This window comes from Pelodiscus sinensis, chromosome 4, assembly GCF_049634645.1.
Source record: "Pelodiscus sinensis isolate JC-2024 chromosome 4, ASM4963464v1, whole genome shotgun sequence".
Classification (NCBI taxonomy): Eukaryota; Metazoa; Chordata; order Testudines; family Trionychidae; genus Pelodiscus; species Pelodiscus sinensis.
Window position 1 is genome coordinate 59,754,994 of NC_134714.1, and position 17,248 is coordinate 59,772,241.

Below are 17,248 nucleotides of genomic sequence, written 5' to 3' on the forward strand. Positions count from 1 at the left end.
CACAATGGGGTACTGTGTTAAATGTAAATTATTAAAAGAAAGTAAAGTTTTTTTAAAAAGGATTTGATAAAGTAAGGAAACTGTCTCTGTGTTTGTTTCATTTAAATTAAGATGGTTACAAGCAACTATTTTTCTGCATAGTAAAGTTTCAAAGCTGTATTAAACCAATGTTCAGTTGTAAACTTTTGAGCAACTCGCCACAATGTTTTGTTCAGAGTTATGAACAATCTACATTCCTGAGATATTCATCCTGAGATATTCTACAGGTTGAACCTCCCTAGTCCAGGACCTTTGGGCTGAACCAGAGAATTCGACCAGTATCAAACCAGAGAATTTGCCGAACTATGAGAGGTCAGTATTGTCTAGCAGCTTTACCAGCACATCCACTGCTTACTGGGCTCTCAGAAGACATTGAGGGGTACATTAGGGCTAAATCACAGCACAGAACACAGAGCCAGGTCTGTTGGATGTAAATAAACTTTAAGGGCCAGCAGCAAACTTGGCCACACCCATGATAAGTGGACATACAGATAACGAAAATCATGGTGGATCACAGGTGTTGCTGGAACAGACAGCACCAGATTAGAGAGACTCAATGTGTTCTATATTTCCAGCTTTTTCCCCCACAGAAGAATCACTGCAGTACAAAAAACATAACCAGAAATTACTGAAAAATAAGTTACTGGCAAGCTGTTTATAGTTCTAGAGCAGCCTGCCAAACAGGTGGATCCAGCCTGCGCATGCCCTGCCACTCCCTGACCTCCAGGTAAATAAGGGTCTGGGGGCGGGAGGGACACTCAAAGTCTCTCACTCCCTGCCTTTCACCTGCAAGCACCGCATGTCCTTCCTTCTGTGCTCCCCCTCCTACAGAACCTGATTAGCCTGAGGGTGGGGAAATCTCATGAAGTGTCCTGCTGTCCTACAAGAGGGCAGGTGCCTAGAGGGAACCGCCAGCTGTTCCGTACAGCTGGCAGTTCATTCTAGGTGGGTGGGGGGCTTCAGATGCTCCCCTGCCCCTGGCCAATCAGGGTGTCCTGGCCCTGGCCCTGGCCCTTCTGCCTGAGGCCCTGGCCCTTCTGGGGTGGCCCAAGGCCCCTACACAAAATAGTGAAGTGGCCCCGTCTAAAATTATTGCCCATCCTTGCTCTAGACAGAGGAAGATCTGGATGGTTCCCATCTATCTTGAACATTTGTATAAAACACAATACTATATTTGGCCCAATATATTCTAGAGCGGGGCTACTCAACTTTGGAAACCCCGGGGGCCACAATGATACTCTCAGCACATGTCAACAGCCGCAACTTAAGTGTGATTGAACATACATGCAAATATTTGCACATAGCTTCTTTCACACTGATAGGCATGAATTCAAAGATTAAAGGCAAGATTACACAACATGCAGTCCCCACTTAAGTCAGTTCTGCTGATATTCATAAAATGCAACATTTACCCAATTTCTACCATATAGCAGCACTTTTAATGAGCAATGACAGTCTAGGAACTTAACTACTAAAACGCACAACAGAAGATCATTATATTGACTACTTTTTTGGTTTGGCTCCCACCCACAGGTGCACTTTGAGCCCTGCGTAAACTCAAACCACACTGTGGGCCGCAAACTGACGGGCCACGTGTTGAGTAGCCCTGTTCTCAATATTGTTAAAGAATAATTCCACTATAGAACATAATATCGCCTGTGTTTATAAAACAGCTTTACCACTATTCTTAAACCAGATATAGATTCAAGAAATCAGAAAAGCAGCATTTTTGCTCTGTTTTCACTAAAATCAGTTTGGTGGGTTTTCAGCTATTCAAAGACAAAAAAAGTACAGCAAATGTATACAAATGCCTTTCTGTGTGTTCAAACAGAAAGAACCTCTCTTTCTAAAAAATCATGATAACCTGATTTAGTTAAAACATTTCTTTAAAACACATACATTTATCTTTGAGGAGAGAACATAAGAATGGCCATATTGGGTCAGACCAAAGATCCATCTAGCCCAGCATCCTGTCTGCTGACAGTGGCCAATGCCAGTTTCCCCAGAGGGGGTGGACCGAAGACAATGATCAAGAGATTTGTCTCCTGCCATCCATCTCCAGCCTTTGGCAAATAGAGGCCAGGGACACCATTCCTTATCCCTTGGCTAATAGCCTTTTTTGGACCTAACCATATGGATACCTCACATATGCTTCTTATGACCACAATTCAATCTGGCTCCCCATTCATTTCAGCAACTTGGCAAAAACTACACTAATCGCAAGATCCACTTCATTGAAAAAAAAATTTCCCCACTAAAAGAACCCTAACAAATAGCTCAGCACAATTTCTTTACTGTCAATAACTAAAATTATTATTAAAATAGTATCTGTTACAATCCACATTATGGATGTGACAAGTTGACTTACCCGATAAGCATCTGTTTATCAAGTATTCACTCAACTAGTCATTCCCTCCCCCCCCTCACTGCCTCTATCAGAGAAAGGCAACAAGGGGGGGCAGGAGCAGGCTCTGGGGAAAGCAAGCTTAAAAGCCAGTTCCCGCCAGCATCATCTCTGCAGGGGAGCAGGGGAGGCAGAGGCGTAGCTGGGGAACCAGACACAAACCGGCAATCAGCTGTCCCATCTTATGTTAGGCCTCCCCCCCCCCCCCCCACCCTCCCACCCATTGTGCTTCCTCCTTTCAAATATATTAAGAGCCTGGCCACTTTCAATACATGTAAAACGCAGAGTCCTTGTGGTTCTGCAGTCTCCCCCCATTATCGACTAATGTCCACTACTCAATTAGCTGATTAAACGCAATTTAACATCCCTAATCCACACACTGATGATGGGGTAAAAATGAGGGAAAGGAAGAGAATACATTCATTATAGAATCTTATTGGTTCTCTGATATATACAGTGGTACTAGAAAAACCTTGACAGAACACCCTTTTGCATTGCCATCAGTACACAGAAGATCTCACAAGCCTATACTATCAAAGTTGTTGCACAATCAGGCCCTGATCCTGCAAGTTACTCTATGAACAGCCTCTTGTAATCATTTGCAGCTGAAGTCAACAGAGCATCAGTCACATGTAAGGTACTGGCCACGTAGATCCACTTGAGTATTAGAGCCCCAAGCTGTAACTTCCTTCATGTACCACAGTTCTAACAATTTTACTTCTATGTATTCATTTTTAATCCATCTCTTAAGGTCACTGATGTATTTATTTATTTTGCACTCTTGCTGTGAAAGAAAGAAAGAATAAGGGAATGCAGTAATTCCTCATTTAACACTATAGATATGTTTCAGAAAATGATCGTGTTAAGTCAAAACGTGTTATGCGGGGTCAATTTTCCCATTGAAAATAATGGAAAAGATGGGAGTTGCATTTCAAGCGATAATGTCTGTTGGGACCGGGACATAAGGCTGGGGGAGAAAGGGGACTGGGTTACAGCAGGGAGGGGAGGTGTTTGTCTCTGGGGAAGGGAAGGGGAGGGGAGGAGAGGGGAGGGGGATTGGGCTGGGAGTATGCCCATGACGGGTCTGCCAGAAGAGTTGCTGGGAAATGGCGCGGCGAGCGGCGAGCCCTCCGCCACTTTTCAGGGAGGCAGGGGAAGCCCCACGCAGCTGCCGGCAAAGGGCTGGCTGGGGAAATCATGTTATTCCGGGGACGGTCGTGTAATTCAAAAACGTTCCCTACAATAAAAATTGTACTATCGCAAAAAGCGGGCACATGTTAAATGAGGAATTACTATATAAAGCCACTTCAGTTGCACTTCCTTCCATGAGTTCCCATTCTTCTTATTTCTGTTGCTGTGAATTAATAGGTTGGAGAAACAAAGCAGTGGTATGTCCCAAAAGGGAATGTTGGTAAAACTACAATGTTCAGGGAATAATAAGCTTAAAGCAATGCAAGATACTGGCAAGATAACTGAAGTAGCCTAGGGAAAGTTGTGACCCAGAACCTCAATCTGTCATCCCTGTCCTACAAGTCAAAAAAGTCTGGTCACCCCAAGGTTAAAAGATTCTTTCTATAGCTATCCTCCAGGGAAAGGCAGGAATAGAAGCAGAATTGCAGTAACCTTGAGGCAAGGTTCTCACACACTCCACTGAATTTACCAATTTCACTAGCAAGCTTCTGCTATTGAGGTCTACAACAAAAACTCTGTAGCCTGATTCTTATACCAAGTGGCATTTTTAAAGCAATAAATAAGATGACAGATGCACATACCAATGCAAAAGGTATGCAATGCATAAAGGTGGAGGGGAAACACTGGGAATCCCTCATTCCATAAGAGATTTATGCTGGCATGAGTTACTTGGCTGTATTAAAAACAGTCAGAAATATTCATTCTAACATTTTCCATGGAGTCCTAAATCAACTAAACATGTTTTATAATCAATAAAAACTTTTTGAGGACTACAAAAAACAATCAAATTACGTAGGGATGAAAAGCAGCAATACTGTTTCCTTCACTCATTTACTTTTCTGAGGAGACATTGAATGAAAGCAATCTCACATTAGCAGTCTGTTTATACAGAATTCTAAACCCACTTAAAATTCCCATGATTAAAAATAAGACTGATTTACAGTCCCATTACAATGTTCTGGGATAAAGATTTCGGAATCTTCAGAACATGTAACTTTTGCCGACCATTTTACAAAGTTAGTTTTCTGTTCCCTTAGAATGACTACTGACACAATCCCATTTGGCTCACACAAACAGTTCCATGGAATTGGCTGGGGCTAGCTACCCATTTGAAAAATGCGAGCAGAATTTTTCTGGTCCTTGTATAGGTAATATTCCTAATGAATTATTCCTGTGATAAGGATTGAAGTTACCAGTCCCTAAGAATCCAACTGAAGATGAACATGAACATTTTGGTCTATTGCACACTATGCCTGGAAAACACCACAAAGTGGATATCATCAGCATAAAACAGAAAAATTAGCCTACCTACCCCACCTGCTGTTCATAACTAATACTATTTTCTTGACAATCAGAATACTACATTTTAAAACTAGTTGTACAGAAAAAATGGTACAATGGAAAATTCTCAGACCTTTTTCTTAACATACTTATTTTTTTCCAATGAGATTTGCTGTTAAGTTCTTGTTCTAAGTCTTGGAATGAAGTTCTCTTGAATACTTAAAACCATTATCAATATACAATTCCTTCCTAATAATGCCCACCTTTATAATATAAACTTAAGAGTCTTAATGGCTTATATAAAATGATTGAAAATAATTTTCCCATTTTTAGAGTTAAAATATATGTAAATTAAATGAAGACAAATTCACAGGATTTTAAAATGACCTCTTAAAAATGACTTGCTAAGAAACTACCAGACACACCCTGGGAGGCAGAGACAAAACTTCAAAACAGTAGAGGCAAGATTAACAAAGTGCAAAGACAGAACCAAAGATAAAGATGAAAAAGAAAAAGGGAGGGAAGTGTAGGAGAGGATAACTTTTCCTATTTGGATTAGAAAAAGACAACACGTGGCAGATTTGCAGCAGTTCTGTAATAATTTATGAATATTATATGTTGACATAGTTATTGGGATGTTCACTGTAGGACTATATTGGGTGTAGTCAACAAGCTTGTTAAGAAAATAAGCAAAATAGAGAAACAATGGCTTAAGATAAGTAAGTCATCTGCAGTAAATGATTGAGGGCTGTTACAGAACAATGGCAGAGCCACACTCTTGAGGAGACTGGCTCAACTTCCTATGCAGCCTACCAAACCGGTTTGGAGAAAAGGAAAAACCAGGAACTGACAAGAACAGGACATCTCTGGCTGAATAATGAGAAATTCTCTTTCTGAAGGGGAAGGCCATTTTGGGAGAGCAATTCAGACTGACAGAAGTAAGATTTTACACCTGCCTAGATTAGCATCCCCTGATAAGCCTGTAAGTAAAATAGATGTATATAGACTGCTGTAAAAATCCTCTCTCTCTAAATGTTTTGTTTCTACTCCTAAGATTAAACAACACTCTGATTTTAAGAAGGCTGTTTCACTACTGGTTATAGGTTTCCAAAGAGAAGAAGCACAAGCACCAAAGCTAGTCAGACTTGCTTACTAAGTACATCTGTATCCAATGGCCCAATGTAAGAGTAGGGGCCCCACTGGTAATTCCATCACCAGTGGGGTAAAAGCATAAGGTCTGACAGCACCTAATGGAGTGCACGCAGAGATACAAAGCAAGGGGATAAAGGTGCAGTTAGCCCTGTAACTGTGGCAAAGCAGTCATCTGATTAGTTGTAATACTAAAGACAGATATTAGCATCAAAATTAATTTTAGGATTTGTAAAAAAATTTAAAAATACTGAAGGGAATTATTCAATATATCTTACGCAGACACAACTTCCATTGACTTCATGTATGTGTATTCTATATCCTCACTGCAAGTTTTTGCTAAACAGAAGCAGCACTTTCTAGCAGGCCGAATTTTGCAGTCCTATTTGTGTGAGCAGTCCTATTACAAAGAATAAGAGTAAACTACACTGTATGCCACCCTCTACCTCCTATTCATGATGACTGCAAGGTTAATGAAGCAAAAATATTGATTAAGTTATAAAAAGTTAAAGTCAATTTTTATTGATTAGACAAAATTTATCTTCGACTGATAACATTAATTAACACCAATATTATATCTTTAAATAAAATAAACAAACAAAGAAGTTGAAGACTGAAGTGAATTTAATAGCATCAAGAGGCTAACCACAGGAAAGGGAGTAAGTAACAAAGAATTTGATCTATAAATTCAGAACATTAAAAAAAAAAATCACAACAGACCAGGTACTTACTGCTACACGGAAGCAGCAAGCTTTGCAAAACATCCCTGATGTGTCACTCAGCAGTGAGAAAAAGATAAGAAAGTTAGAGAGCACATTACATTGCAAATGTAATGACAAAAAATATAGAACTAGACGGCAAGCCCTAACACTTTTTGAGGCCTGCCTGTAGAGTATCCAGTCAAGATAATTATCAAATGAAAACTTCATATCATTTATTCAGAGTTTCAGAAAGGATTTGCTTTTTCTGTAAAGACAGACTGATTTAAAGATAAAAATAGAAAAACGTCATAATGACAGAATAAAATACAAAGCTGGCTAAAATATTAAGTAAGTTTAGGAGTTACACGGGATAACAATGGAGACAAACATTGTGCTGGGGTCACAGAAAAATTAGTACTTGATTTACTATATTTTCTAGTTTAAAAACAAAAAGAAAAAAGTAACTGCAAATATGTTCCATTTATTTTAACATAAATTAGATGGTTTAATAGACACAGTGAGGAACAAAGAATTATCCAATATAACCTACTCCTGCAAAGAAATATGATATTTGGCAAGTCAACTGCCCAGGACTTGTGTCTCCCTCCCATCACGGTGGGGTGGAGAAGTGGGAACATTCAATCTTCTGGCCAATTAAAACAAAGTGCACTCAAGTCAAAGGTAACACCACTGTTGCCAGACCCTGTTTTTTTCCCCACTAGCCAATGAACAACATCAGACAATAATAAAACTGTTCCTCCTGGTGTTCTAATCCAAGTGATTATAGCCTTACTTTCTAAAAGAATGACTCAGCAATTGTGTTGATTCCTTAATAAAAAGTGTCCAGATACTTCAGTGAGAGGTTAACTGATCATATATAAATCAAATTTAAGTAAAGAGAGACTTTAAAACAAAAATATTTAAGATGTGAATCAGTAACACAAAAATATATGTAGACATAAAATTAACAAACTACATTTGTATTTTAAAACTTCTCTGATGCCTCTGATACTGTCAAAACTTCCAAGGGGAAAGCAGAATCCTGAACTCCAGATTTCAAAAGATAACATTTTTGCATTCTAACAGCACATCTATACTTAGAAGACTATCCAGCATGGTTATGTCACACTAGCTACGTTGGCATAACCCTCTAGTATGGATGCAGCCTACCCCAACTGAAAGTTTTTCTGTTAGTGTAGGGCAACCACCTTCCCAAACAATAGTAGCTAGGTTGACTGAAGCATCCTTTGACCAAACTATCTGTGCCAACTTAACTGTAAGTATAGATGCAGCTAACTACATTGGTCAGGTTTGTCAATTTTCCATGCCCTTGACCAATATAGCTAAGTTGATTTAAATTTTAAGTTTACAGAAGTCCTCAGTTGCTTTGGGTAGAGAGATCTACTAATTACTAAAGTATCTGTTGTGGGTCTACCTACATTTAAAAGTTATATTGGAATAACTGTTTGTTAAGGAGTGTGGAGGGAAAAAAAACAAAAAACCTGCATACTGACATAACTACACTGACAAAACCCCCAGAATAGACACAGCAATGCTGACCAAAGATCATTTCTGTCAACATAGATCACATAGTCTGTGGAGGTGATGTTCCTGCACCAACAGAAAAACTTCTTCTGTTGATGTAGGCTGGGTCTAGAGTAAGGGGATAAACCAATCTGACTATGCTGATACAAGCCAGGGATGTAAAAGCCCATTTCATTGGTTAACCAGTGAAATGTAACATTAAACCAGTTAACCAATGGAGCTGAAGCAGCTCCCCTGCCCGCTGAAGCTAGACTGGAGAGGGGCACGCCACCCACAGCAGGCTTCATGGGGCTGGAGCAGCCCCCAGCCCACAATGGGTAGGGAGCTGTTCCAGCCCCCACTGATTAACCAAAACCAGTAAGCCTCACCCATTAAGGATGAGGTTACTGGTTAACCATTCCCATCCCTAATACAGGCTCTGTAGTGTAGACATTCTCTGAGGGCTTCTCTATACAGGTCTATTCAGGATCATTAAGATGAATTAACTATAATTGTAGAGTTCATACATATAAATTAAAATGCATTAAAACCTTGCATTGATGCTCTCATTCAGAAGTAAAGTGGCCTCAACCTGAAGGATTATACCACATCAAACTAAGAATGTGTCCATCCATACATGGAGTTACTTCATAATGGCTAGTCTAGAAAAATTAATCCTGAATATTTCCACGTGTGGATATTTGTTCCTGAATAAAAGTACTTTGTTTCATGAGTTAAACTAAACAAGAATAAGGCACTCTTATTTTGGAATAAGATATTCCACAATGAAGTTATTCACAAATGGCTATTATGCTTTTAATTCACATTAGGGATGTGAAGGACTAGTTGACTTATTTTAAGCAAATGCTTATCCAATAATCGACAGGATAGTCAACTAGTGCCATCCCCCTTTGCTGCCTCTATCAGACAGAGGCAGCAAAGGAGGAGGAAAAGAGGGAGTACTTCAAAATGGCAATGCTGCATGGAGCACCAGGTCAGCTGATCTGTGCGGTGCTGCCGCTTTGAATACCACAGGAGCCCGGCACCCTATCGACTAATGAAATAGTTGATGCAAAAATACATCGACTGTTCAATTAGTCAATTACCTGACACTTAACAGACTTACTTCACATCCTTCCTTAATCCAAACTAGACAAGCCCTTAGGCCACTTTACTTCTGAATTAGCGAATCCATACAGAGGTTTAATGTTCTTTATGTGCATTAACTTCAGAACATAAGTTAATTTGTCTTAAACTTCCTGAGTGTCCCCATGTAGACTAACCATGCTTACTCAATGACTGACACAATATGGAACATCACTGCTCTTACATAGGTTTTTTTTTATTGCAGACAGTAAAGTATTCTTATAAAACAGTGTTAAGGATTTAAATTACAATTTAAGGACTTCCCTACATGGAGAAATAGCCCAGAATAAGCTATTCAATAAAAAGTTTCCTTGTAGACACCCATTCTGCAAAAAAGCACCCTTAAAGCTATGTCTACACAGGGACACACAGGAAACTTAAGGTCAATCAATGGTGTGACATCAGTGATCATAAGTTACAGCATCTTAAGCCTTCTATATGGGTGCTCTCATTCAGAAGTAAAGTGTCTTAGTACTTGCACTTTAACTTATAAATATTTACATCACTCGTTTTGTTGATTCACCTTAAGTTTCCTGATTTTCCCCACTAAAGTATGCAAAACAAAACTGTTCACATGTGAGAGAATAACCATAGCGCTTGAAATTAACATCCTTCCTTATTTTGTAAGTGCTTTCCCCTATACACAAGGGAAGTTATCTTTGTTACAGTCTCTACAGCAGATGTCAAAAAGATTTAGGATTTTTTTCCCCTATTTCATGTTTGTTGTCATTAGGGATGTCAACGTGTATTCGAGTACATGATTAACTGATAAGCCAAGGCTTACTGACTACATGCATCCTCCCACTTGCTGCCTCAGTATTAGAGGCAGCGGGGAGGAGGGGACTGAGTGAGAGTCAGTGCCATGGGAAGCATTGGATCTGCAGAGCTGCCTGTCTTCCCCCCCCCCCCCACCCCAGCTCCCTGCGTGTATTGGCTCACATGAGTTCCATACCCCTCTTCTTGCACTGCTTCCTCTTTCAGGGACAACGGGGATGGGAGCATAGGAAGCTATTGCAGAGCAGGCTCTATCCCCAGACAGAGGGATGCTGGCACAGTCGCTGTCTGAAGGGATCTTGGACCCCCCACAGACAGGGGCTGCTGCCTCTCTATCAGAGGCAGCAGCGTGGGGAAGCAGAAGAGATCCAGTGTACACAGAAAGCCAGTTTTTAAACCAGCTCCACTTGCAGACCAGCTCCCACCTACTACCCTGCACTATTGCCTTTGATACAGAGGCATCAGCATGGGGTGGCAGGGACCTCCCTGAGAGTGGGGCCAGGAGTGAACTAGCTGCCGGCTCCACCACCAGGAACTATCAAATAGTCATATAACTGCTAATAATTTGTATGGTTACAAGACTATTCAATTAATCGCTATCTAACATCCCTAGTTGTCATTGAGGCTTTCACAGATATAGCTTTCCAGCTGTGCAGATCCGATTGTATAAAAGGCTCCAATATTTATAACAAATAGCACTCTGAATGTTTTTTATCACCTTCCACGCTAATATCCACCACACAATGGGAAACTGAACATTGGACTCTGACAGAATTAGTGGGCCTTTGACAGAATTCAAAAGTAGCACAGCTGATTATATAAAATTATTTGAGGGCAAGGACTCTAGTGGCTTAATGTTCTCCACCTTCTAATAATTAAGATGTTAAAAGCATATAACATTGTGACTAAATAACAGTGTTCAAGTCAATCCAGCTGACTAATGACATTACTTTTAATATAGCAAGTGATTAAATGCTGCATGCTAATTGCTACAAAAGCAAATTTTACATTTTTCTCAGTGTATGAAACAGTTTTGTCCATAATAGTGTACTTTATTATAGGTTTACTGAATTGCAGGTCTCTGTTTGCCTGTAATTTTATTTGTATTTCATCTCTCATCTGCATGGAAGTAGGCTAAGCAGATCAAAAATGTGATTTTAATTTAATTTCACATAATCTTAACAGATCTCACCTCTGTTTACCATACTTGCACGCATAATACAATAGAGACTTCCATATTAGAGACTGAAATGCCAATAGAAAGAAAGGACTGAAATATAAAATAGCTACCCCTAAATAGTATTCTAAGCAAAAGATTTATATTCTGACTTCGCAATGTACTGAAACTTTGTGGAAGGATATAGATCTAGAATTATTTTTAAGAAATATCAAGTTCAAGATCTACTATGTTAAAATGGTTCTAATCCCAACAGGAAAGTTCCCTCAAAATTCCTGACCAGGACTGAGGTGGTAGGAGTGGAGAGTATAGTCTTCTCTCCCCCAAACTCCTCCATGGATTCTCAAGGAGCATCTAGATCAGGGGTGGACAATAAGCTGCCTATGGGTCAGACGTGGTTTGCCAGGATTAGCCCCTGGTGGGCCTCTGGATGCTTTTTTTTACCTGCACGTCTGAAAGTATGGCCTCTTGCAGCCTCCACTGGCAGCTGATTGCTGTTCCTGCAGTGGAAGCTGTGGGAAGTGGCATGGTCTGGGAGCTGCAAGTGCCTGTCCCTGCAGACATGCAGGTAAATAAAGTATTCAGTGGCCCACCAGATGCTAACCCTGGTGAACCATGTCTGGCCCGTAGGCCACATATTTCCCACTCCTGATCTAAAGTGACCTAGTAGGAGCTAAAGGGACTGGAGGCAGATACTCCTGATACTTCTGTGGATTCCAGCAAATTAAGTACCAGCAGCACAAGTTCTTCTCTCCCCAGTACTCCTACCACAGGTATCATGGAGCTACAGGAGCTAGATGAAGGATTGGGGATGAGTTGGTGCAAAGTCTTCAAAGTCTCATCCACAAATTAGGGAAATAGATCCTAGGTGGAGCAATACTGAGTTGGGTTCATAGCTGGTTGGACAACTATTCCCAGAGAGTAGTTTTCAACAATTCACAGTCATAGACTCATAGACTGATAGACTTTAAGGCCAGAAGGGACCATTACGATCATCTAGTCTGACCCCCTGCACAATGCAGGCCACAAAATCTCACCCACCCACTACTCGCCTATATCTCAGATTCTGAAGTCCTAAAATGATGGTTTAAAGACCCCAAGATGCAGAGAATCCTCCCGCAAGTGACCCATGCCCCATGCTACAGAGGAAGGCGAAAAACCTCCAGGGCCTCTGCCAATCTACCCTGGGGGGAAATTCCTTTCCAACCCCAAATATGGTGATCAGCTGAACCCTGAGCATGTGGGCAAGACTCACCAGCCAGATACCCAGAAAGTTCTCTAGATAGTAGATACCCAGATAGTAACTCCTATCATCCCTTCATTGACCTATTTACCACTGATAATGAATGGGTCAATTAGTTACCAAGATCATGTTATCTCATCAAACCATCCCCTTCATAAAACCATCTAGTTTAATCTTGAAGTCAGATAGATCTTTTGCCCCCACTACTTCCCTTGGAAGGCTGTTCCAGAACTTCACTCCTCTGATGGTTAGAAACCTACGCCTAATTTCGAGTCTAAACTTCCTAATAGCCAGCTTATAACCATTTGTTCTTGTGTCCACATTGGTATTGAGCTTAAATAATTCCTCTCCCTCTCTGGCATTTATCCCTCTAATATATTTAAAGAGAGCAATCATATCTCCCCTCAGCCTTCTTTTGGTTAAGGTAAACAAGCCAAGTTCCTTAAGTCTCCTTTCATAAGACATGTTTTCCATTCCTCGGATCATCCTAGTGTAAGGGCATAAGGTTTGGGGTTCCACAAGGATCAGTTCTGAGTCCAGTTCTGTTCAATATATTCATTAATAAATAATGGCATAAAGAGTACACTTACAAAGTTTGTGGATGATACCACACTGGGAGGGGTTGCAAGTGTATTGGAGAATAGAACTGTGTATCAAAAGTATCTGAACAAACTGGAAAAGTGGTCTGAAGTAAATAGGAGGAAATCCAATACAGATAAATGCTAAGTACTGTACTGCACTTAGGATACAAAATGGGAAATGACTAGCTAGGAAAGGGTACTACAGAAAGGGGTCTAGGGTTCATAGTGGACTACAAGCTAAGTATGAGTCATCAGTGTGACACTTGCAAAAAAGGCAAATATAATTCTGGGATGTATTAACAGAAGTGTTGTAAACAAGACACAAGAAGTCATTCTTCAGCTCTACTCAGCGCTGATTAGGCCTCAACTGGAGTATTGTGTACAGTTCTGGGTGCCACATTTCAGAAAAGATTAGGACAAATTGGAAAAAATCCAGAGAAGAGCACCAAAAATAATTAAAAGTCCAGAAAACATGACTTATGAGGCAGGATTGAAAACACTGGGTTTGTTTAGTCTGGAAAAGAGAAGACAGAAGGGACATGATAGCAGCTTTTGAGTACCTAAAAGGATATTACAAGGATGAAAGATAAAAATTATTCTCCTTAAGCTCTGAAGATAGGAAAGAAATGATGGACTTAAATTGCAGCAAGGGAGATTTATGTTGGAAATTAGGAAAAACCAGTCAGAGTGGTTAACCACTAGAATAAATCACCTAGGGAGGTTGTGTAATCTCTGTCACTGGAGATTTTTAAGAGGTTAGACAAACATTTGTCAGGGACAGTCTAGATGGTGCTTTGAGTCTACCATGACAACAGAGAACTGGATTTGATATCCTCTCGAGATTGCTTACACTTTTATGATTCTATGAATCCAAAGGCGAGCTGCCATGCTTTCTGGGTGTCTATCCAACAGCTAATTACAGAGGCAGGGAAATTACGGGATAGCTCTGGAAGCACTGTTTGCATTGTCAGTGCTATCACATTCAATCCCATTGGCTAACATAATTTAGAGGATACTGACAAGGGTTAGTCTTGCTGGAAGTAAACCTAATTCAAACTACAGCTGACACTCACATACACCACTGGGATTACATTTGCGAGCAAACATAAGGTGGGTTAGGAGAGCACACAGTGTATTTCGCTAACAAAGCCTTAGACCACATCTACACCATAGTGGCATAGATACTGCACTGTGCTGCCATAGTACCATAGTGGCGATGCTTCCTACTTTGTCAGACAGGGTTTTTCCACTGATGTAGTTAATTCACCTCACCAAAAGGTGGTAGCTAAGTTCCATCAGCCTAATTCTCTCTGCACCTGGTCTTATGTCAATTTAACTACGTTGAAGCATGGCAGTTAAGTCATTCTGATTTTAAAGTGCAGACCCTGACTTACTCATGAACATTGTATTGAAGAGCCTGGGGAAGCAGTGAGGAGTACTGGTCTTTTAAAGACACTGACCACTATATTCTCAGCCATGATGATGTCAGCATGCTAGAGCAATTGATTCAAAGTACAATTATCAATGAAATAGTGAAATTATTGTCAAATGCACAAAGTAAACACACTAAGAGAACTAAAAACCTCTCTTCAATCTTTTAGTTATAGTAAACCCTGCAGGGGCTAATTCCAAAAAAATACCAAGCTAATATTTCATAATCACATAAAATGTGATTTTATGTTGACTGTTTCCCTTTAAAGTTAGAAAAACTGTCAGTAAAAATTACCAACAATACTGGAATATATACAAAAGTTAAAACTGGTGTTGTTTAAAGCAGCTGTTCTCAGCCAGTGGTCCTGAGGCCCAGGGGCACACAAGTTGATTTCAAGGAGTTCACCAAAATAAACCAGACAGTAGTTGGCATCAGACTTGCTGAAGCCTAGAGCAGAAAACCAAAGCCACATGGGGCTGAAGCTGAAACCCAAGCAACTTAGCTTCACAGGGCCTCCTGTGGTGTGGGTCCCAGGAATTGTCCAGTTGCTATCCCCTAACACCAGCCTTGGCTTGTAATCTATTGAATATGTAAAAAAAAGTTGTGATGCAGGTGGGATGTGGAATTTTTATAGCACATGGGGGTGGAGCCTCAGAAAGAAAAAGTTTCAACAGGATCCAGCTCAAAATAAACCAAAACTATTGGTTCTCTCAAATAGTGTGGGTGCTGCACTTGTGCTTTTCTTCTCCATGCACCTTCTACCTACATGCCCCAAGATTGAAAACAAAAATATTCAAAATAGAGTCTTGCCATTTTATATTGTATACAAATGAAATTACTAGCAAAAAACTTGTAAGTAACAGCACCAACCACAGTTTCATTTTGTACTCTAAGGTCCTGACTCTGCTACATCATGCTCAAAGCTCCACTTGTACATTTCACTGGAGGGCAGTGGTTCCTAATGTCATATACCAATATAAGCAATGGTGGAAGCCATAAGGTAGCTGGTATCAGAGGGGTAGCCCTGTTAGTCTGAATCTGCAAAAGCAGCGAGGAGTCCTGTGGCACCTTATAGACTAACTGAAGTATTGGAGCATAAGCTTTCGTGGGCAAAGACCCACTTCGTCAGATGCATAAGGTAGCTGATGCACCAGCTCCCACCAACATTTTAAATCATCATATCCTATAAGGACTCAGTATCTAATCAGAAATGTGGCAGAATGGTCTTCTCCATGGTGCTCACACCAACGGTATTAGTAAGGGATTGATACTTTAAAAAAAGTAACTTGTGTAGTAGTTGCCATGGTGTTTAACCAGTTCTGAAGCTAGTGAACTAGCCTCACACAATCCATCATATAGCCACATTGTTCAAGCCAAACAGTTGTAGTCAACTAGCAAACAGACAAAGGTGACTCATAGACTTAAGGTCAGAAGGGACCGATATGATCATTTAGTCTGACCCCCTGCACAGTGCAGGCCACAGAATCTAACCCACCTCCTCCTAGAATAATCCTCTCACCTATCTCTCAGGTATTGAAGCCTTCAAATACTTTGAAGACCCCAAGAGTGGCTGGAGTTAGGAGCATAGTCACAGTTCAACTGGGAGGCTGACCAGCTGGTAGGGCACATAACCACAATGCAGTAGGACTGAACCGCTGATCCTAAACATCTCAGCACAAGGTCATAAGTAGGATTTACGTCAAAGGGATGGGTGATGACGTGTGATATGCCGAGGTGGCCCAGTGTCCTCTGAGCGTCTGCAGTTAGTCACGGGTGCCTCCCCTCTCCCACACAAACGCGTCTTTGACAGCGGCACTTGGCAGCGTCACACGAGCGAGCGCGTCGCCACGCACCCCAAGTCTGCAGTTCAAGCGCGGCGACCCCCGCGCTCCCGTCTGGCTCTTGACACGCACACACCCCTGCAGCCGCGCCGGGTCTGAGACCCCCTCCCCGGTGTCTCACAAAAGCCCAGCCCCGGGCTGCCTCGCGGCCACCCCCGGTGTGACTTTCAGACCCAGCATCGCCGGGCGGGGGGGGAGTGATCACGCCTCTCTTGGTGCAGGGCGCCCCGTGCTCCTGGAGGCGCAGCGGCGTCTACTCAGCGAGGAGGGCGCGTCCCGGGAAGGGGGGGCGGAGCGGGGCCTTTGCCTGCGGCGGTGGCTGCAGCCGGCCCCTGGGGCGGGAGGTGGGTGCGCGGGCTCTGCCTCCTCTTACCCGCCTGTGGTAACGACCAGGGAGGGGAGGCGCAACCCCCCTGCCCCGAGGGTCTCGGCTGCCTCGGCCCCCGCCTCCTGCGTGCCCACGAGCGCCGCCTCTTCCGCGGCCCGCGCCTCCTCGGCTGTGGCCGTCCCCGCCGCCGCTTTCCGCTGCTCTGTCCCCGCCGCCGGGCCTGCGCCTGCCCCCTCCCCGCCGGGGCCGGCCGCCGCCTCCACCGCGCTCCGCCTGCATGGCCCAGCAGCTCCTCTCTGTGCCGCCCCGTGTGCTGTGCGGCCGCGCCGGCCTGGCCCGGGCCGCGCGTCCCGCCTCCGGAAACAGCCGCCGGGCAGGCCCGAAAGAGAGGGCGCCGGGCCCTCTCCCACCGGTGGGGCCCGTCAAATCCCTCCGGA

General features: G+C 42.2%; 1 protein-coding gene across 1 annotated transcript in view; it reads right to left on the bottom strand.

Annotated features, from left to right (window-relative positions):
• AVEN (apoptosis and caspase activation inhibitor) overlaps positions 1–17,222 on the bottom strand; it is a 185,073-nt gene extending 167,851 nt beyond the window's left edge. Inside the window, exon 1 of the mRNA XM_006132681.4 lies at positions 16,857–17,222. Within this exon, the coding sequence (XP_006132743.2) occupies positions 16,857–17,090 (234 nt within the window). The 5' untranslated portion in view covers positions 17,091–17,222. The remainder of the gene's footprint in view (positions 1–16,856) is intronic.
• Positions 17,223–17,248: the final 26 nt, after the last annotated feature.